This window comes from Schistocerca serialis, chromosome 1 (assembly GCF_023864345.2).
Source record: "Schistocerca serialis cubense isolate TAMUIC-IGC-003099 chromosome 1, iqSchSeri2.2, whole genome shotgun sequence".
NCBI lineage: Eukaryota > Metazoa > Arthropoda > Insecta > Orthoptera > Acrididae > Schistocerca > Schistocerca serialis.
Window position 1 is genome coordinate 538,373,328 of NC_064638.1, and position 22,552 is coordinate 538,395,879.

A 22,552-nucleotide genomic window follows, 5' to 3' on the forward strand; every position below is an offset into this window, starting at 1 on the left:
ACGTTGTAGTACCCAGTTGCGTGAAAGCTGTCGGTGAGAAATCTCGACATGTGTGAGCCACGTGCTGTGATCCGCTTCCTACTCGCGGCAGGAGTAACGCCCACCGAGATTTTTTTTTTTTTTTTTCGCGAATCAGCAGTTTACGGCGAAGGCGTTACGAACAGGACGAGTGTGTTTGAGTACTGTTGGTTGTACAGTGGAGGCAGAACAAATATTCATGACGACCACAAGAGGGGAATATCTTCTATTTTGGCAGACGAGTTGGTTCAAGAAAATCGAGGAAGCTGTTCCTGAATACCGCCGACTGGCAGTGGATGACATTTCTTTGGTTTTTCCACAACTCTCCAGAACGCTCTTATACGAGACGCTCATAGAAATACTGGAATACCGGAAACTGTGTGCAAGATGGGCCCCAAAATGGTTGACAGAGCAGTACAAGAAAAATCGGGTCAGTAGGGCCAGCAAGTTCTTTGAGCGACTTCGATAGGAAGATGAGGATTTTCTGAGCTCTGTCTTGTCCAGAGATGAAATGTGGGTGGCTCATTGCACGCCTGTGATAAAAATATAATCGGCACAGTGGCGTCACACCAATTCCACATCTGCCTAAAATTTCAAAACCATAATTTCGGGTAAAAAAATCATGACGTCAGTGTTTAGCCATCATATTGATCGAATTTCTGCTTCAGGGGAGACCATCAATGCACAACGATTTTGTGAGACCTTAAAGAAACTCTGAAGTAACAAAAGGAGAAGAATGCTGACGAGAAGTGTGTGTGTGTTGCACAACAACGCTCTTCCTAGCACTGTCTTAGCCACCCAGGAGCTCTTGGACGCATTTGCTTGGGACGTTTTGAGCTCTCCGTATTTCCCTTTCTAGGTGCCTTCAGATTATCATATTTTCACTTCCTTGAAGGTACACAGCCACGGAATTAAATTTTCAGCTGACGAGCAGATGCAGAAAGACGTTTTGAAGCAGGGGAAGGAGCTCGTGGGAGACTTCTTCGAGGACGGCATAAAGAAGTTTGTACCACGGCTCATGGCTCACCACATCTTAGAACGAGATCGTCATTATATGGAGTAATAGACAAGTGTTTCAAAGGTATCCTGTAATTTTTTCAGACACATTTTTTCCAGAATTTTTTTTTTTTTTTTTTTTCATCAGTCTACTGACTGGTTTGATGCGGCCCGCCACAAATTCCTTTCCTGTGCTAACCTCTTCATCTCAGAGTAGCACTTGCAACCTACGTCCTCAATTATTTTCTTGACGAATTCCAATCTCTGTCTTCCTCTACAGTTTTTGCCCTCTACAGCTCCCTCTAGTACCTTGGAAGTCATTCCCTCATGTCTTAGCAGATGTCCTATCATCCTGTCCCTTCTCCTTATCAGTGTTTTCCACATATTCCTTTCCTCTCCGATTCTGCATAGAACCTCCTCATTCCTTACCTTATCAGTCCACCTAATTTTCAACATTCGTCTATAGCACCACATCTCAAATGCTTCGATTCACTCCTGTTCCGGTTTTCCCACAGTCCATGTTTCAGTACCATACAATGGTGTACTCCAGACGTACATCCTCAGAAATTTCTTCCTCTAATTAAGGCCGGTATTTGATATTAGTAGACTTCTCTTGGCCAGAAATGCCTTTTTTGCTATAGCGAGTCTGCTTTTGATATCCTCCTTGCTCCGTCCGTCATTGGTTATTTTACTGCCTAGGTAGCAGAATTCCTTAACTTCATTGACTTCGTGACCATCAATCCTGATGTTAAGTTTCTCGCTGTTCTCATTTCTACTACTTCTCATTACCTTCGTCTTTCTCCGATTTACTCTCAAACCATACTGTGTACTCATTAGACTGTTAATTCCGTTCAGCAGATCATTTAATTCTTCTTCACTTTCACTCAGGATAGCAATGTCATCAGCGAATCTTATCATTGATATCCTTTCACCTTGTATTTTAATTCCACTCCTGAACCTTTCTTTTATTTCCATCATAATATAAAAATATAAAAATAATATAATAATAATATATAATAATATAATAAAATATAAAAATATAAAAATCTAATATACTTATTTTCTGGTAACACACCTCTAGCCTTCATGACCTCTGTTCGACGAGAAAGAGTGTCGACATGTTTCTTTAGGTGCAGCACGTCCGGCTGAAGGCTATTCATTGATGATAAAACCCATAAACTATCAAATTTTATCTACTGTTCGCAGAAATTGTCTACGGTATTAAAACTGCGTGCTTTACCAGGCCACACGAGGTGGGATAGGTGCCTCAGTGTTCGTCAAACTAGGAACAAATACAGGCAGCCCTGTGAACTCACCTATCGTCATCTTCGATGACGAAAATGCACGAAGCGCTAGTAGAGAAGGCGAATCGCCGGCTTCAGATTACTGTTAGAATTCTAGGAAAGTGTAGCTCATCTGTGACGGAGACCGAGTATAGACCACTAGTGTGACTCATTCTTGAATACTACTCAAGTGTTTCGGATCCCTACCAGATCGGATTGAAGGAAGACACAGAAGGAATTCGGTGGCATGCTGCTAGATTAGTTACCGGTAGGTTCGATCAACACGGCAGTGTTGAATAAATGCTCGACGAAAGTCCATGGTAACTCCTGGAGGGAAGACAACCTTTTCGCGAGAAAACTATCGAGAAAATTTAGAGAACCGGCATTTTCGGCAGACTGCAGAACGATTGTACTGCCGCCGACGCCTAAGAACCTCGGAGACAATGTGAGAGAAATTAGGGCCTGTACGGAGGCATAAAGACAGTCATTTTTCCCTTTTTGCATTTATGAGTGAACAGGAAAGGGAGTGACAAGTATTAGTACAAGTTATGGTCCGTCTCGCACCGTATGGTAGCTTTCCAGGACGCAGATAGAGGTAGATGGTCAGGGAATGGCAACACTTGGTCGCCTAGAATGTTGAAATAAACATGCTGGTCTAGTTCTGAAAGTGTGACTCTCCCAGTCTATAACTGGCAAATTGAAGAGACCTCCAACACCCCCCCCCTCCCCTCCCCCTAATTACAACAGACTTATGAGGAAAATTACTAATTATATCCTGCAAGTACTCTTTGAAGTTCTGGAAGTTCTCACCATAGCTCCTGACCCAAGTAGTATATTAAAGCATGTGATTACCATTTTTGACCGACTTTTGACGCTTAAATTCACCCAGGTAAATTCACATTCGGAATCGGTGATAACAACGCTAGATATCATCGAGTTCTTTACTGCAAGTACACCAATCACGACTAACCTATCCTTATCCTCAATATTCCAGTCTGAGCTTAGGATTTCGTTGCTGTTCATTTCTAGGACTAATTTACTTTTCTATTTCCGATCTGCGAGGACGAGCATTCTCTCATAACATTGTGGCTGTCGCTGATCGAAACGAGAGGTTTCTCTGATCTAAAATATCCCCATGTGCATGGCACACATAGTCCGCTACCCTAGTAGCCGCTTCCTGCATGTAGTGCACACCTGACCTATTAAGGAGGAACGACAGGATTCTGTCTCTCCGTACTGGAATGCAGTAGACAAATTTGGTTTGCTACAGTGAATGAAGCATACACTGAGGATTTTATTGGTATTATTTTACTGGAAAATATTAATGTCTTCACTCTGTAATTGGGATTTTCCCGGGGCAGCTCTGAAAGGAGGTAGATCGACGGTTGTCACTGTAACTCCGATTGTGGTTATCTGAAACATGAAATTAACATATCATCCTGACCCTTTACAGATGTAATTTTAGCTAATCGTAGGGATTTGCAAAAAAATCTTTTTGCTAAGTTATAGATATCTGAAAAAATGGCCATTTTTAGGACCTCTATTTTTTGGCTGAAAAATACTAAGTATTAACATAAAAAATTGGCCACATTGAACTGAAGAGAATTCTGTTTGCTTCAACGGAGACCAAAAATAATTAAAATCGGATGAAAACTGCTGCAAGGGCGACGAAAACCATACCGAAAAACGCGTTTAAAGTTTGACAAATATTTATTATATAAAAAGGGGCAAAACTTGGAACTTAAGGAATATGATCGATGTTTGGTCCGTAATAACTATAGCCCCGGCTTGTGGATGGCCGCATGCTGCTACTTTAACCTAATAAGCCGATATTTTCGTCCTCAAAGCCCTTTTCGTCGCTTAGCGCATCGCCGCGGGCCTCTCTATCTTCACAGAACCGCCACATCTCATCGCCGATTTTGATTTGAAGTGCATTTTTCACAAAGCAGTAATGTAGTATGGCCTACATTGAATAGACATACGGCCAAATTTGAAGCAATGTTGACAAATTCACTTCGGCTGGATGTTATTTTTCGAGCTTATCTCCAAATGAGACTATTGAAACTTTCGTTCACGTTTTGAGTAAAACCACCCAAACAACGCTCCAGCAAATCAGGTTTACTCAGATCGGTATAAATAGAGAGCTTTAGAGTGGAACCAGTTCTCTACCGCCGAGGCGTGCCGTGCACGCTCGGCTTCAAACGTTGACAGTATCGATACTTTTTGGAGTTCGCGCATAATATTTTGGGAAATAATTCATCAAGGTATATAAATATGAATTTCGTAATAAAAAATTCGAGGTTTTTCGACCGTCACCGTGTTGTTCTCCCTTAAAGGGATGGCAGACGGTGATGTAGAAGGGTTACGATGTACCTGGTGCACAGTACTTAGATCCTCCCTTTCGGTGGTCAGACGTGCTTCACCTGAACCTTGACGACAAAGTATGCCTTCCCTCACGTTCTCATGTAGTACAACATTGGGCCACTGTCGCATCCGAATGCTCTTCAAATCTGGATATTGCACTACACGACCAGGCAGGAGATGCACAATGAGGATATATCCAAATTCTATTTGATGATGATAATCACCAGTGTGTGTGTGTGTGTGTATGTGTGTGTGTGCGTGTGTGTGTGTGTGTGTGTGTGTGTGTGTGTGTGTAGTGAGTGAAGTGTTATGAAACAATGTGCGTATAGTGTGTGCGGCGACTGATAGTGAGGTATGAGTGAGTGGACAGTGTGGCATTACATTATTTAATAAGTTATTTGTAGAAAAAGTATTGTACACCAGGAGTAAATCTAATGATTGTCTCTAACTATGAGTCTGTAAATACACGTGTATACGAATTAGATCTCTTTAAATTGGTCTAAACTTGCAAATACTTTGACATCTCCTCCATCCTATATCCTTCATCTACGGATGAATAAAGCTGCTACTACTACTACTACTACTACTACTACTACTAATGCTGTCTCACGGGAGTACGCAGCACTCCCGTGTCCTTCACAGCGATCACTCAACATGTGACGCTGCTTACGCCCTTTACACACCACACGAGGCCTAGTAACAACACTAAACACAAACAATACAAATGCACTCTGGTGGCCGTTCTACCTGTCACAATGAATGTCAGCTCTTATCATTTACACACCCGCCGATGCTATTTAAGTGTACGAAATTATATGACATCGGTCCATATTTTCTGCGTGCTTCCCTTTCTTCTCAGGCAGTGTACCTCAAATATAATGAAGTTATGTGCAATGAATCAGCCATACATTCGTGATGGAAGGCTCACACATAAATCACATATAACTGTGTAAACTTCATGTACTAAAGGAAAGATAAATAAGAGACAAATATTGTAACCCACCATTTACTATTAATTTAATTACACTTAACTGTATTTGAGTCGAAACTCGAGCCAGCTTATCCGATGGTAACGTTCCCAATACAATGAGTGGCTCACTGCCAGTGCTGCTCACACGGCACGCACAGCAGTATTGTCGGTTGCCTAACACCCAGGAAAACCACGATTTGCTTTACATCTAAAAAAAACTTAGTACAAAAGTAACCTTTTGTTATTACTTTTTGCAAGCTGCTTTGTGACATTACATTCAGACAGGCTTCAGGACCAGAGTTACAATCTTCAAAGCAATTTCTGGATCAAACCGGTGATTAGTACGTGAAGGGATGTAGTCTGTGTAACTCAGTGTTATGTGGTTACGTGTCTTGTTTTGCTGTAGTTCAATTTTTGTTCCTTTACTACATGTGGTTTCCTGTTTATTGATGAATAAAACACACACACACACACACACACACACACACACACACACACACACACACACACACACAAAAGCGCACGCGCAGGCGCAGCTTTGCTGGTGATGAACAGAAACGAAGTTGTTTAGAGATGTTGCTAAATATGCCCACTTACATTAATGCACAACTGGTATTTGGTGTATGAGAATGGCAGACACTCCAGAAGAGCTGGTTCATCATTTGGATGAAGATGCATCCATTATTCGTGAAATACCTGGTCGTTTTATACGTGTTAGACAATCATTAACACGCACATTTCAGTTGTGTATTAATATAAACGGATTACATTTTCGTTAACTTCTCGAAAAGAATAATTATGACTCGCAATAAAAACACTGTATCGACCTCCATCAACACTACTAAGACAGAAATATGCTGTTAAGTGTTCTTGGAGCCAGAGGGCTGTACACAGTAGCACTCGAATTAGTGAAGGACACATTAAAAAGACACAACTGGTAGGGTCAGTTTTTCCATGTCGGAAAGCTTTGAAATAATGACAGGTGTTCATCAAGGAGATGGGTTGTCACCGATTCTTTTCAATTTGTTGGTGAATGAAGTGGTCCAACAGAGAAGACAAGTGAACAAAATCCTGGCCATTGAAGATATACAAGTTGAGTGCAAAATAAAACATAACACGACAGGAGACAGTCTAGCCTTTTTCGATTCTGTGGCGTTGCAACATAACAATGAAGAAGGTGCAAAAATTCAACCGTATATATTTCTTCAATAGCAGCAAAATCCGGCTTTCTTGGTAGCGTATAATAACACCAAGGCATTGAATGCAGAGATCAGTTGGAATATTCAGAATGTGAACAGCTTCCGTTACCTGGGAGAAAACGTAACAGGTAAGATACAAACCAACAAGGACATAATAGACAGGTCCCATACGCTGCAGGAACTACGATATGTTGCAAAAACAGCGTTTTCAAAGAAAGACATATCCAGAAACGCCAGATCGAGACACTGTATATCAGTAATCAGAAATACCACATTGCACGCAACAGAGACAACTATTTTGAGCAAGGTAGCCTGTATCTGGCTGGAGAAAGAAGAACAAAAGAACCTGAGAAACATCTGGGGCATGAAAAAATAAGAAGTCTCGATACGTACGAGATGATCATGGCAGGAATTGTATGAGAGAGTTGAACCAATTTGACACGATACGAAGAAATGTCTGATTTGCCGGGCGCATCATCAGGTTAAATGACAACATGTTGACCACAAAGTAGTGAAGGCGAAGTCCTTAACAGAGAACAATGGGATGAATGTGAAAGGTACGTGCTGAGATTCGATCAGGATAGAGCCAATGAAAAATGTCGATAGTTCCCAACCGCAAGATTCGACGAGTAGTACATCTTCGAGTAGTAAGATCTTTGACAGCTAACAGAGCTAGGTGCACGCGGTAAAAGTTTGAGTAGTGGTGAGGAGATGCGCAGAGACAGCAGACGTGTTTCGAGTCGGAGCTAGATGCCTGTAGGAGGCAGCCGGGTCGTGACAGCATCAAAGTAAGAATTGGCGCTACGCATATAATAAGCTATATATTGAGCGAAACTCGGCACATACCTGGGGAAACTAGAAAGAATAATTAATAAAATAGGTTTTCTTTGGTTAAATAATGTCTAAAAGCTAGATAGAAATCCCATTGTTGATACAATAAGCGTTTTGTGAAACTTTCTCGTAAATCCATGCTATAGAAGTTTTTTTTTAGTTTTTCGCATGTGCCTTAAATGTTTGAACAATAAATATTTTTTAGATAAAATTAGAGTTTCATCTCACACTATATGTCGTACTCCGCATCCTGTGCTTGCATTGAACCAAAAGGTACATTAAAGTAAAGTTCCCATGAGTAAAGCTAATAATTTCATTTATCAGAGTAGAATAATCTACATGCCATTGCACAGTTGGCAAATTATTCACATCAGGACAGAATTTTTATTAAGTAACAAACAGGGCCAAAATGAGTAAAGTTATCTAGAATGACAATTTTATACCATTGCACTACGGCTGAGTTGAATATATGTTTTATTATCGGCTAAACGGGAAGGAGTGCACGAGCTAAGTCCACAGACGCAGTCAGATGCAGGTTGGTGACTTTCATTTATTTTACCACTAAACTTTCATGCAGTCAGATGTGTATTTTGAGTATTAATTTTCCAACAATATTTTCATGCAGTCAGATAAAGTTCAGTTCAGTTAAATACGCAGTCAGATGCAAGTTTTATTAAAGACTAAAGCAGTCACATGCAGTTCAGTCTAGTTTAAATAGAGAATTTTTATTAACAACACTTTCAAATGAAGTAAGAGGGGATTGGAAAACGATTGAAATAAGGGAAAAAAATCGTAAACCAATAATGCAGGATAGGAATACAATGGAAGGTCACAGGCTGACACAGTAAAAACTGAGTTAAGAGCATGGAAGCTGAGAGAACCAGGAGGAGAGAGACAGTGAAAAGGTATTGGAAAAAAGTAGTGAACAAGTTATCTTTGTTACTAAAGGGCCAGAACATCAGTAATTTGACAGCAACTGTCTGACGCGATAAGAACATACATAACAGAAAGAGGGATGAAAGGGGAATAATTTTAGCAATGATAAGAGCCGGAAATTGGGAGAACCACTTAAATAATCACCTTTGAAAAGGGAGGTTATTACGGCGCAGTTCTGAGAAAGAACATTTGAGAAGCGGTGAAACTGGCCGGCTGTTGGCATGCTACCTCCGAGAGCATCTATGGAAGATTGTCTAAGGAAGGTGAAACAACGAACAGGAAACAAGACGTTGGGAGCCCCACGCCTGATCACTTGCTTACCCGCTTTGTCAAGTATGATAGGCGGCGATCGATGACAGATCTGACGGCAAAGCATAATGCTGATGCAGGCGTGAGTGATTCTGAGCACATCGTTCAGCGCAGTTTATTTAGTATGGAGCTCTGTAGTAGACGTCACCATCTCAATGACATCGTCAATTACGATTGCATTGGGCACAGGAGTATCGCATCTGAAACGTGGATCAATGGAAAAGCGTCACCTGGTCGGATGAATCCCATATCTTGTTACATCAGTTCTACAAGAGACTGGTGGGAGTCATCATTGGTGCAGCCAAACGCAATATACCACGAGAGGTCAGGAAACATTATATCCCTTGCTGAGATGACGCAACGGAAAACGTATATGCAGAATACTAACAGACTGAAAACATTCATACTGCGAAAAGAATTCTAAAACAGTAAAAGCGAGAAAGGGGAAATGGATGGATTTGACTTCCAGTTTAAACTGCACTAATTCAAGCAGAAAGGCGTGGACATTATTAAGGAAACTTGGCACTGCCACCATTGTCTGCAATCAGCAGTCGAAGATTACGCCGTCAGAAGCAGCATTACACATCAGATCAAGAGCTGAGGAGGTTCCTGTAGACTCAGCCACTGAAGAAAAGATAGAAGATGAACTGAATGAACTCAATAGCTACCTGTATGATAACACCGCCTTATCAGACACCTTTGATGAAAGAGATATAAATGAGGCTATCAAAACATTTAAAACGATAAAAACAGCAGGACTGGATGGCATGTTCCCTGAATTTATAAAACATATTGGGGAACATGGAATAACTTAGCTGAAGAGGTTCTACAACGATGTACTCGAGACTGGGGAAATACCTCAACAAGTCAATATTGCATACACTAGCAATCCTCAAGTCCGGAAAGCTTGTTGATGACCCCTCGAGTTACCACCCAACTGCGCAGCTCAGCGTGTGCTTCAAACTACTGGAACGACTTATGCTTGACACAATTCTAGAAATAATAAATAATATAACTCCAACATATCAGGCTGCTTTCAGAAGCCAGCGCAGCTGCTGTGAACAGGGTCTAGCCTTGACATCCTACACTGAAGTGGATTCCGGAAGAAACTAAAGACATCGGTGGCCTTTGTGTCAGCAGTATATGGTACTAAGTGGCTAGACAGACTGCTGCTGAAGATAAAACCGCATTTCCCAAGTAAGAAACTGACGACACTTGGGGAAAATATGTTAATCAACCGTTACTTCAAAGTTAATGTTGGACAAAAACAGAGTAAGTCATTTACCATAAAAAATGCGCTTCCAGAAGGATCCGTCCTAGCACCCTTTATCTTCAACCTGTATACCAGTGACATGCCGAACATTACTAGCAAAAAGTTTTGCTACGTCGATGAGCTTGCCGTAGCCATTCAAAGCAGCACACTTGAGAAAGGCGAAAATTTATTGTCTACAGACCTGGAAAATCCCAGCACATATTGCTCAGCATGGAGACTCCAACCAAATGCAGCCAAGACAGTAGTCTGCACATTTCACTTCAACAACAGAATCGCCGGCCGATGTGGCCGAGCGGCTCTAGGCGCTTCAGTCTGGAACCGCGCGACCGCTACGGTCGCAGGTTCGAATCCTGCCTCGGGCATGGATGTGTGTGATGTCCTTAGGTTAATTAGGTTTAATTAGTTCTAAGTTCCAGGGGACTTATGACCTCAGATGTTAAGTCCCATAGTGCTCAGAGCCATTTGAACCATTTTTTGAGCAACAGAATCGCAAACCAACAGTTCAAAGTGAACTTCAGTCAACAGAGCATTAGACGCAATTTCCAGCCTAAATACCTTGGTGTCACACTCGACTGGTCTTTAACGTACAACAAATACCTGGAAAACGCTAGCCAAGAGCGAAAAACTCGAAATAGCATCATAAAATAAATGGTTGGCATAAGCTGGGGTGCTGGAGCTTCCAGTCTACGTACTGCAGCTCCGACACTATTATACCCAGTAGCTGAATACTGTGGCAACACAGTGCTCATACAAGGACACTGGACATCTGGCTAAAAGAATCAAGGAGAATTACTGTGGGTACATTAAAATCCACACCGACCCCTTGGCTGCATACCGTCAGTGACATTCTACTACCTGAATTGAGGCGTCAAGAAGCAAACGATCAAGAATGGAGGAGGCTGCATCACGCCGATCACCCCCACGACCTTGCAATCCATACATTCTTAAATGACCCTCCCCCAGACTGCTTGATATCGTGCATCCACTGTGGCATAATGGAAGAAACAACAAGAAGCTTGGCCTTAAAGAATGGTACAGGAAATGGAAGGCTGCAACAATAAAAAAATCAAGGTTTTCAAGATCCATCTGCTAGTCTACCAGGATCTGATCTGAAGAGAAGTGAATGGACACGATTGAACTGAATAATAACGGTCATGCCGGGTGCAATGCTCTGATGCGCAAGTGGAGACCAGCTTCTCCAGCCTGTGACTGGATGGGCAAAGAACAAACCGTTCAAGCATATTGTCAGAGACTGTCCTCTGATAAAGCATCCAGGATAATTCATTGACTTCATTAATGCTGCTCCCTCCGCTATCAATTTGTTTCATTCGACAGATGTTGAACTGTAATTCAATGTACCTTTTTTAATTAACAGTTCTAATTTTATAGTTTAAATGTCCTCCTTTCAGTATTATTGAATTATTAACTCAAGAATTTGAACATATTAACTCTGTGCCTAGACCCTTAAACGTATAATTGTAAATCGTATATAGTTTCCAATATTTGTTGTTGTTTCCATACGAGAAATAAATAAAACAAAATAAATCGGCTGCTTCGTCCTCCAGATGTACGACTGCTCGAAACACGCAGCGCGGCCACGGAGGCAGGCCGGTGAGGGTAGTATTTTGCTTTGGGGGATTTTCATTTGGGCCCTATGGCAGTAATCGAAGGGGAAGATGACAGGATGTCTTGAACACAAAATTCACCTGATAGGAACCGGATAGAACGCATCTGGAATGGTATCGGGCGCCACCTCAGCGCACTGTCCATAACTTACAGGAATTGCTGCTGGTAAGCCTTTCGGGGTATAATGTCGTGATCCATGAAACTCTTCTGTTCCCAACGTATCGTGTAGAGCTCGCTGGACACCTTCAAAGGCGTTGCTCCTCCGCCGAATCTTGAGTCGGCAATACTCAACAGAGGAGCAACGCCTTTGAAGGTGTCCAGCGAGCTCTACACGAAACATTTGGAACAGAAGAGTTACGTGTTGTTGTTGTTGTTGTTGTTGTTTTTGGGGAAGGAGACCAGACAGCGTGGTCATCGGTCTCATCGAATTAGGGAAGGATGGGGAAGGAAGTCGGCCGTGCCCTTTCAGAGGAACCATCCCGGCATTTGCCTGGAGTGATTTAGGGAAATCACGGGAAACCTAAATCAGGATGGCCGGACGCGGGATTGAACCGTCGTCCTCCCGAATGCGAGTCCAGTGTCTAACCACTGCGCCACCTCGCTCGGTAAGAGTTTCGTGGATCACGACATTTTACCCCGAAAGGTTTACCAACAGCAGTGTCATCCGGTCGCGAAAGCCTTCATTCTTGTGGGAATTAATCTATGAGTAAACATCTGATCCCGCAACCTGCGGAAGCCGACGAAGAACTTTTTGAATGAACGGCACACAGAATCGCTGCTACATTGCGCTCCAGCCCTGGACAAAAACATTATTAAGCGTTGTCTGGATAATAACTATCAACTATACACATCCTTTCGTATGTTTCAAAATGGTATTTATTCACAGTTCACTTGACCGTCCTATCTGGCTTATCCTTTTGCACTCAGCAAAGTAGGTCCTTTTATCCATCATCCACCATTCCATCGGTATATATTCCCCCGTATTCATTTCAAATCTGTTAATGTCGTAAGGAGGTACTTCATTCCTTGATCCTTTTAAGCGTTTTCCTATCTGTCGTAGCCCTAAAGTTTTTGATTGATTTTTGCATTAAAAGTTCATGACGCACTGCCATATGCCGAAACTGTTAGTACATTACAGTTATAAACTGTCTGACACATTGGAATCTCAGTTTTGAGACATTTACCAAGACCACTGCGGTCGATCATTACTCTCCTTTTATTTCTTTACTTTTGTTTCTAGTCGTCTTCTTAAACAATCCTGGATAGAAAAATCAGCTGTTGGTTCTATGACTACTGTGTTACATCCGTATAACTTTGTTTTCGATGTCTGTTTATTCGTTACTTGAGTCAGTATCATTTATTTCTGGTCTGTTATCAATATTTCAATATTAAATATTTCTATCAAACTAAAATTATCTATAAAATATAAATGTGTATATACATATTTTAGCCCCCAGACAGTCAGTTTCCGTATCTGAGTTCTTTCTAAAAGTAATTATAATTTCCTCAGCGAATTAAAAATTGGTTCATGATTAATTTCATCTGGAACTACGAAGAATATTTAGTGTTCCACTAAGTGTTACGGGTTTCTATACTGTCCAGTCACATTAATGCGACCACCTCTGAAAAGCCTGAATAACCACCTTTTGCAGCGCGGACTGACCTACACGAGCAGAAGAAGAGTCAGTGAGGTTCCGGAAGCTATCGACTCCAGAACCACGGCCAACTGCGCTAGGTTTCTCGGTTTAAGATCGGTGGCACGAACAACCTGGTCGAGGTGATCCCACAGGTTCTCGATTGGGTTTTATTCCTGGGAGTTTGGTGGCCAGGGGTGTGCAGTAAACTCATCCAGGTACTCCTTGAACCACGCACGTACACTTTGAGGCGTGTGACGCTTTGCGTTGTCCTGCGGTAGATTGCATCGTGTAGAAGGAAAACAGACTGCATGTAGGGATGGACATGGTCCCCAAGGATATTTGTGTTGACCCATTTTCACATCAAGAATAACGAGATCACCCAAGGAATGCCACGAAGACATTCTCAAGATCATAACGCTCCCTCCCCCGGTCTGGGCTCTTCCTCCGACTGTTGCAGGGTGTTTTTCGGACATTTCACACCCATCTGTACGACGGGACATAAAACGTGATATATCTGAAGAGCTCCCGTCATCACTCAGGATAGTCCATTCCATTTGCGATATTGGCGTGCAAATTCCAGGCTTCGTCGCCGATAAACAGCAGCCAGCATGGGTGCATGAAGCAGACGCCTACTGCGGAGACCCATACGCAGCAATGTTTGCTCATCGATCTTTGAGGAGACGCTGTTGATAGCTCCTGTCATCTATGGCTCGCTCTGCGGCACAGTTGCCTCTGTTTTGGATAGCGCCATTTCGGTATGCGTGGTAATTTTTAACCGTGGCGGCACGCGGACTGTTTACTAACTTATCCTTTTCGGAAATGCTTCCTCCCTTGACCCGAAAGCAAATGATCATGCCCTTTTGGTTCGAATGGTTCAAATGGCTCTGAGCACTATGGGACTCAACATCTGTGGTCATCAGTCCCCTAGAACTTAGAACTATTTAAACCTAACTGTTGTGGACTGACAAGACAGTCAGTCCACAGTGACGGGTAACCGAAAGGCACGCGCTTAAACTCACGCAGGCTGGCGTGAGGTCTGAAACAGGATACGTAATGAATGCTATAAAGAAAAGTACGTAGCTTCTGGAATACTTAACTTTAATCCACATTTGTAGAACATCGCTCTTGATGATACATGTTATAACCACAATATATATATAGCAAAGGATTATGGCGCCTTGCTAGGTCGTGGCCATTAACTTAGCTGAAGGCTATTCTAACTATCTTCTCTGCAAATAAGCGAGGCTTCGTCAGTGTTGCATCGCTAGCTAAGTCGTCCGTACAACTGGGGCGAGTGCTAGTACGTCTCTCTAGACCTGCCGTGTGGTGGCGCTCGGTCTGCGATCACTGACAGTGGCGACACGCGGGTCCGACTTATACTACCGGACCGCGGCCGATTTAAAGGCTACCACCTAGCAAGTGTGGTGTCTGGCGGTGACACCACACTAACTAACCTAAGGATATCACACAACACCCAGTCATCATGAGGCAGAGAAAATCCGTGACCCCGCAGGGAATCGAACCCGGGAACCCGGGCGCGGGAAGCGAGAACGCTACCGCACGACCACGAGCTGCGGACATGCCCTTTTGGATATTAGATTAATTTCTTCGTATCGGCATACGAAAATGACAGCTCTGTTTTCTGCGTGCCCCCGACACGCTTAATGTATTTTCGCTGCGAGTGTTGACACCTGCCGTTTGAGAGTGGTTATTGCTCTTTGACGTCGAACATAAAACGGAGGTCTCATTAATGTAACTGGCAATATGTCTTCAGAAAGACACTGTTCTCTACCTGCACATGGCCTGACTTTAGTATCAAGGAGTTCAAATACTGCGAGAATTTCAGATATTTCTTCTTGTGCATCATTGTCCATGTGCCTCACTTCCCAACGACTTTCTGTGAATTGTGGCGTCGCATAGTTACGACAGTGATTGGGAAGAGATTATCTGCCGTCTCGATGATTTTTGTGAGTTCAGCTGAGGATACATTAACCATACGTTAAATTTCGAATTAAATCAGACGGTGCCGCTTGCCGATAGAATTAGATTAGCAAACGACATACCAAATGTAGTCGTCGAGAGTGCTATTTCGGCAGCAAAATAACTGATGATGATTGAAATAGAGAGAATATAAAATTGAGAAAGGCAATAGTAAAACAAGGGTTTCTGCAAAGAATAAACTAACGTCAAACATACTTTTACCTATTTGGAACTCTGTTATGAAAGTATTTATGTATAGTGTACACTTGTGCATAAGTGACACATGGACGATGAGCAACTGAGACAATAAGAGAAGCATTTGAAAGGTGGTACTACGGAAGAATGTCAAAAATTAGATGGGTAACCAAAGGGCAGGTACAGAATCTAATTGAGAAAAACGAAATTTGTATCACTAATTGACTAAAAGAAAGGATCGGTAGATAGGACATCCTGAAGCATCAAGAAATCGTCAAGGATTGAATATATTAAACAGGTTCAAACGGCTGTGGGTTGCAGTAGTTATGTAGAGATGAAGACCCTTGCGCAATACAGTCTAGCGTGGGGAGCTGCATCAAACGAGACTTAAAAATGTAAAACACAAAAACAAATAAAAACTTTGATCGTAAGCGTAATTCTAAACAATTTAACTCTCTAAACAACACCCTAAGCTTGTATGTGCATATCTGTGAAAGAATAGTCCTTACGAAAGCTGGACGGTTCTTTTAAAAATAAATAAAAACATTGTAGTCCCATTCAGGGCGTACAGACAGACAGTCGTGCGAAATACTTTTGAACACGTTTTCCAACAACTGTCTTGAGCAGCTAGTTCGTCATCCCAGACGTAATGGAAATATCTTAGACCTTGTAGCTACAAATAGGCCGGGCCTTATCGACAACATCAGTATAGAAAAGGGCTTTAGCGGTCAAGATGTCATTTCAACTATTGTTATGAAAGTTAATAAATGAGTCAAGAAGCCTAAGAGAGTGTTTCTGCTAGATAGAGCAGATAAACAGTTTTAGCATCTGACTTATACAGTGAACTGGCATCACTTAGTTCCAGTAAGACAGACGTAGAGGAATTAGGGACAAAGCTTAAGCAGATTGTAAAGCGTGGTCAGGAGAATTATGTGCCTAGTAAGTGAATTAAGGATGGAAAAGCCCCACCACGGTTTAATAACGAGATTCGTAAAATGCTGAAGACGCAGAGGTTGTTTCATTGTCGGTTCAAAAGAGAACGCACAAATGACGGCAAGAAAAGGTTAATAGAGATTCGTGCGTCAGTGAAAATGTCTATGCGCGAAGCATTCAACAACTACCACCGTAGTACCTTAGCAAAACATATGGCAGAGAATCCGAAAAAACTCTGGCCGTATGTAATATCGTTAAGTGGGTCTAAGGCTTCCATCCACTCACTTGTTCACCCGTGTGGTGTGAAGGTTCAAGACAGTAAAACGAAAGCCAAGTTTTAAATTTCACGTTCGAGAAATCGTTCACGCAGGAGAATCGTACAAGCATATCGTCGTTTGATAGTCGAACAAACTTCCGTATGGAAGGCATAGTAATAAGCATCCCTGGCGTAGAGAAACAACTGAACGAGTTGAAAAGAAATGAGTCACCAGGTCCGAATGGAATCCCAGTTCGTTTATACAAAGAGTATTCTGCGGCAATGGCCCCTTACCTAGCTTGCATTTATTGCGAATCTTTGGCCCAGCACTGAGTCTCAAGCGACTGGAAATAAGCGCATGTGACTACTGTATACAAGAAGGGAAAAGGAATGGACCTGCTAAATTACAGACCGATATCCTTCAGTCTGCTGCACATTCCAATTCGAAAACAATAAACTCTCTTGAGATCGAGAATCTTATGTGCACGAATCAGCACGATTTTAGAAATAATAGCTCTTGTCACATGATATACTGTGAACTATGGGTGAAGGGCAGCAGGCAGATTCCGTATTTCTAGATTTCCGGAGAGTATTTGACACGATGCTTCATTGCAGTCTGTTAAAGAAGGTACGAGCATACGGAGTAAGTTCACAGATACTTGCATGGCTAGAAGATGTCTTAAGTTAAGCTACAGAACCCAATATGGTATCCGCGACGGCCAATGTTCATCAGAGACAAGGATGACGTCAGGAGTGCCCCAGGGTGTTGTCATAGGGCCGCTGTTGTTCTCTGTACACATAAATGAATTGGCGGACAAGATGCGCAGAAATCTGCGGTTCTTTGCTGATGACGCCGTTGTGTACGGTAAGATGTGACTGTAGAAAGATACAAGACGACTTAGACAAAATTTATAGTTGACGTGATGAGTGGTAGCTAAGTCTAATTGTAGAAAAATGTAAGTTAATGCGGCTGAGTAAGAAAAACAAAATCGTAATGTTCGGATACAGCATCAGCTGTGTCCTGATACACACAGCCACGTAGGTGAAATATCTAAGCGCAACGTTGAAAAGTGACATGAAGTGAAACGAGACTGTGAGGGTTTGTGGTAGAGAAGGGGAATGGTTGACTTCGGTATATTGGGAGAATTCTACGAAAATGTAGTTTATCCGTAAAGGAGACCGCATTAGGACGCCAGTGCGTCCTATTCTTGAATACTGTTAGAGTGCTTCGTCACCGTACCATGTCGGATTAAAGGAAGGCATCAAAGCATTTCAGAGGTGAGCTGCTAGATTTATTACTGGTACGAGGGTCACTCCAAAAGAAATGCACACTATTTTTGTAAAAATACAGTTTTCATTATGTATGTGTGAAAGTTTTACAGTGTGTAGATACATCCTTCCCGCTTGTTTTCAAACTTATTTCAACCTGTTCTCGTGAGTGGCGCCGTCTTCAAGATGGCTGCCACACTTAACGTTCGTCAGAAGCAACGTGCTGTCATAGAATTCCTGTGCTGTGAAAGCGAGACAGTGGAAAACATCCACAAGAGGTTGAAAAAGGTGTATGCAGATGCCGCTGTCGATCGCAGTACAGTTAGTCGGTGGGCAAGCAGGCTGCTTGATGAAAGCGGGCACGGCAATACTGAGGATTGTTCTCTCAGGCCTCGTACTGCATACACTCCAGACAATGTGCAGAGAGTTAATGAATTGGTGACTGCTGACAGACGTATCACAGTGAACGAATTGTCACACTGCGTTGGAATAGGGGAAGGAAGTGTTTGCAAAATACTGAAAGTGTTGGCGTTAAAAAAGGTTTACGCCAGGTGGGTTCCGAGGATGTTGACAGTGGTTCACAAAGAAATAAGAGAAATGGTATGCAGCGAACTTTTGGAACAGTACGAGAATGGTGGAGATGAATTTCTTGGAAGAATTGTGACAGGTGATGAAACATGGCTCCATCATTTTTCACCAGAGACGAAGAAGCAATCAATGGAGTGGCATCATGCAAATTCACCCAAGAAAAAAAAATTCGAAACCACACCTTCTGCTGGAAAAGTTGTGGCTACGGTGTTTTTCGATTCCGAAGGACTCTTACTTGTGGACATCATGCCAAGTGGAACCACCATAAATTCTGATGCATATGTGACGACACCGAAGAAACTGCAAGCTCGACTGAGTCGTGTTCGACCACATCGGCAAAAGCAGGATGTTTTGCTGTTGCACGACAATACACGGCCACACGTCAGTCAAAATGCCACGGACGCGATCACAATACTCGGATGGACAACACTGAAACACGTGCCTTATAGTCCTGACGTGGCTCCATGTGTTTATCAGCTCTTTGGGAAACTGAAAGTCTCTCTTCGTGGAACAAGGTTTGAAGATGATGACTCTCTTGTGCACGCTGCCAAACAGTGGCTCCAACAGGTTGGTCCAGAATTTTACCGTGCGAGTATACAGGCGCTGGTTCCAAGATGGCGTAAGGCAGTTGAGTGGGTGGAAATTATGTGGAGAAATGAAAATATTGTTCCTAAAGGATGTATATACACACTGTAAATTTTCAAACACGTAGAATAAAAGATGGATTTTAAAATAAAATAGTATGCATTTCTTTTGGAGTGACTCTCGTAGCATCGAACAACACGCAAGTGTTACGAACATGCTTCAGAAACTCATTTGGGAATCTCTGGAAGGGAACACAATCAAGAAAATTTAGAGAAGCGGTATTTGAATCTGAATGCAGAGAGTTTCTCCTGCCTTCGAAATACATTGCGAGGAGAAATCAAGCTCTGTTTGAGAGTGTAACTGAAGAGGAAATGCCTGGTGGTAGTAGTAATGTGTAGCCTCCGCAATCAACCGTACGCTGGATTGCGGAGTATCTACATAGCTGTAGACATTATCAAGTGAAACTTTCTATCATAATCAGGCAGGAGACAGAGTGCCGTGAAACCGGATAAATCTTTTTTGAACGCCTTATACTGGAGGTCATTTTTGCCAGCATATCGCCCGGCAGTGCGCCGCCGGCGCTGACCCACCTGGCAGCCTATGCCGAGCACGAAGAGCATGAAGAAGAAGAGCGCCGACCAGAGCTGCGGCAGCGGCATGCGCAGCACCGCCTCCGGGTAGGCGACGAAGGCGAGGCCCGGGCCGGAGGCGACCACCTCGGACACGGGCTCGCCCATCTCGTGCGCCATGAAGCCCAGCACGCTGAACACCACGAAGCCCGCCAGCACGCCCGTCAGAGCGTTCGTCGCCGACACCACGATCGCGTCCCTGTGGGCACCACCTCGCTCTGCGTCAACGTTGCTTGTACCATTTCTGGTTCTTGCAACCAAGAGCACTTTATTGTCAATCAGAGCGTAATAGGTATTGCAGCCAGAAACTGACGTCATCAGCTTTTGCACACTACTGGCCATTAAAATTGCTACACCAAGAAGAAATGCAGATGATAAACGGGTATTCATTGGGCAAATATATTATGCTAGAACTGACATGTCATTACATTTTCACGCAGTTGAGGTGGATAGATCCTGAGAAATTAGTACCCAGAACAACCACCTCTGGCCGTAATAACGGCCTTGGTACCCCTGGGCATTGAGTCAAACAGAGCTAGGATGGCGTGTACAGGTACAGCTGCCCATGCGCCTTCAACACGATACCACAGTTCATCATGAGTAGTGACTGGCGTACTGTGACGGGCCAGTTGCTCGGCCACCATTAACCAGACGTTTTCAGTTGGTGAGAGATCTGCAGAACGTGCTCGCCAGGGCAGCAGTCGAACATTTTCTGTATCCAGAAAGGCCCGTGCAGGACCTGCAATATGCGGTCGTGCATTATCCTCCTGAAATGTAGGATTTCGCAGGGATCAAATGAAGGGTAGAGCCACGGGTCGTAACAAATCTGAAATGTAACGTCCACTGTTCAAAGTGCCGTCAATGCGAACAAGATGTGCCCGAGACTTGTAACCAATGGCACTCCATGCCATCACGCCGGGTGATACGCCAGTATGGCGATGACGAATACACGCTTCCAATGTTCGTTCACCGCGATGTCGCCAAACACGGATGCGACCATCATGATGCTGTAAACAGAACCTGGATTCATCCGAAAAAATCACGTTTTGCCATTCGTGCACCCAGGTTGGTCGTTGAGTACACCATCGCAGGCGCTCCTATCTGTGATGCAGCGTCAAGGATAACCGCAGCCATGGTCTCCGAGCTGATAGTCCACGCTGCTGCAAACGTCGTCGAACTGTTCGTGCAGATGGTTGTTGTCTTGAAAACGTCTCCATCTGTTGACTCAGGGATCGAGACGTAATTGCACGATCCGTTACAGCTATGCGGATAAGATGCCTGTCATCTCGACTGCTAGTGATACGAGGCCGTTGGGATCCAGCACGGCGTTCCACATTACCCTCCTGAACCCACCGATTCCATATTCTGTTAAAAGTCATTGGATCTCGACCAACGCGAGCAGCAATGTCGCGATACGATAAACCGCAAGCGCGATAGGCTACAATCCGACCTTTATCAAAGTCGGAAACGCGATGGTACGCATTTTTCTCCTTACACGGGGCATCACAACAACAGTTCACCAGGCAACGCCGGTCAACTGCTGTTTGTGTATGAGAAATCGGATGGAAACTTTCCTCATGTCAGCACGTTGTAGGTGTCGCCACCGGCGCCAACCTTGTTTGAATGCTCTGAAAAGCTAATCATTTGCATATCACCGTATCTTCTTCCTGTCGGTTACATTTCGCGTCTGTAGCACGTCATCTTCGTGGTGTAGCAACTTTAATGGCCAGTAGTGTACATCCGTCATATAGCTATGGATGTTGGACTGCGGCTGATCTATAACTCGTAGAAATGCGATACCAACAGCCACAATTCTTCCTGAAATTTTATTAATCATTTAAGCAACCAGTTTCGACGCTCCATTAGCATTATCTTCTTGTTGTCTTGTTACACGTTGAGTAAATCCAAGTCAACTGTATCCAGTTTAACACATATGGTAACTATTCTATGCGGGCCAATGTTTGGACGTCTACATTCGTTTTTCACATAGGGGCCTGAAGTTGGCGGTAATGAGGTGTAGAAACTAACTGCTTCAACAATAAAAATTTAGGAAGAATTATGGCTATTAGTATGTTTCTTCTGCGAGTCATTAAAAAGTATTTATTGGTGTACGTGAGCAAGAAATGCTACACATGTCGTTTTGGAACCATAGTTCGGCGACTTCTCTTGTTTCGCTGATGTGACCCTGGCGGAGGGATTCTGCCTTCTGATTGGATACCGGAGCGGTACATATGCGCCGCCAAACCCTATAGCTTCATTAACAGTTTTCTTGTGCGGGCCATTTTCGCAAAAACTGTATACACATTACAGTAGTTCAAAAGAAAAACGCATTTGGCATTTTGCACATTAAGTTTTTTTTTTATTTACCTTGTGTACCGAGACGCGTTTCGCCTTAATTACAAAGCAACTTCAATGGATGTCAGATCAGCGTCTGATTCGTGATTTCTAAGCTAAACAGCTTTCTCTCTGGTGCTTGAAAGTTTGCACTTTTCCTTTTTGTCACGCTGTTTTTCAACATATAGCAGTTCTATTGCCAATTTTGTGTGTCATACATTTTCACAATTGTCCCATTCGGATAATTCCTTCGTGATGCTTCGTTTTCTCAGTTTTTTTGTTTGTTTGTTTGCTTTACTCCATTTTTAAAACGGTATATTGCACCCAAAAGGCTGGCCGCT

The 22,552-nt window shown here is 43.1% G+C and overlaps 1 protein-coding gene across 1 annotated transcript in view; it reads right to left on the minus strand.

Moving 5' to 3' along the window:
• LOC126411970 (sodium- and chloride-dependent glycine transporter 1-like) overlaps positions 1-22,552 on the minus strand; it is a 212,944-nt gene that overhangs the window by 50,945 nt on the left and 139,447 nt on the right. The window contains exon 7 of the mRNA XM_050081410.1: positions 19,839-20,076. Coding sequence (XP_049937367.1) covers positions 19,839-20,076 — 238 coding nt within the window. The remainder of the gene's footprint in view (positions 1-19,838; positions 20,077-22,552) is intronic.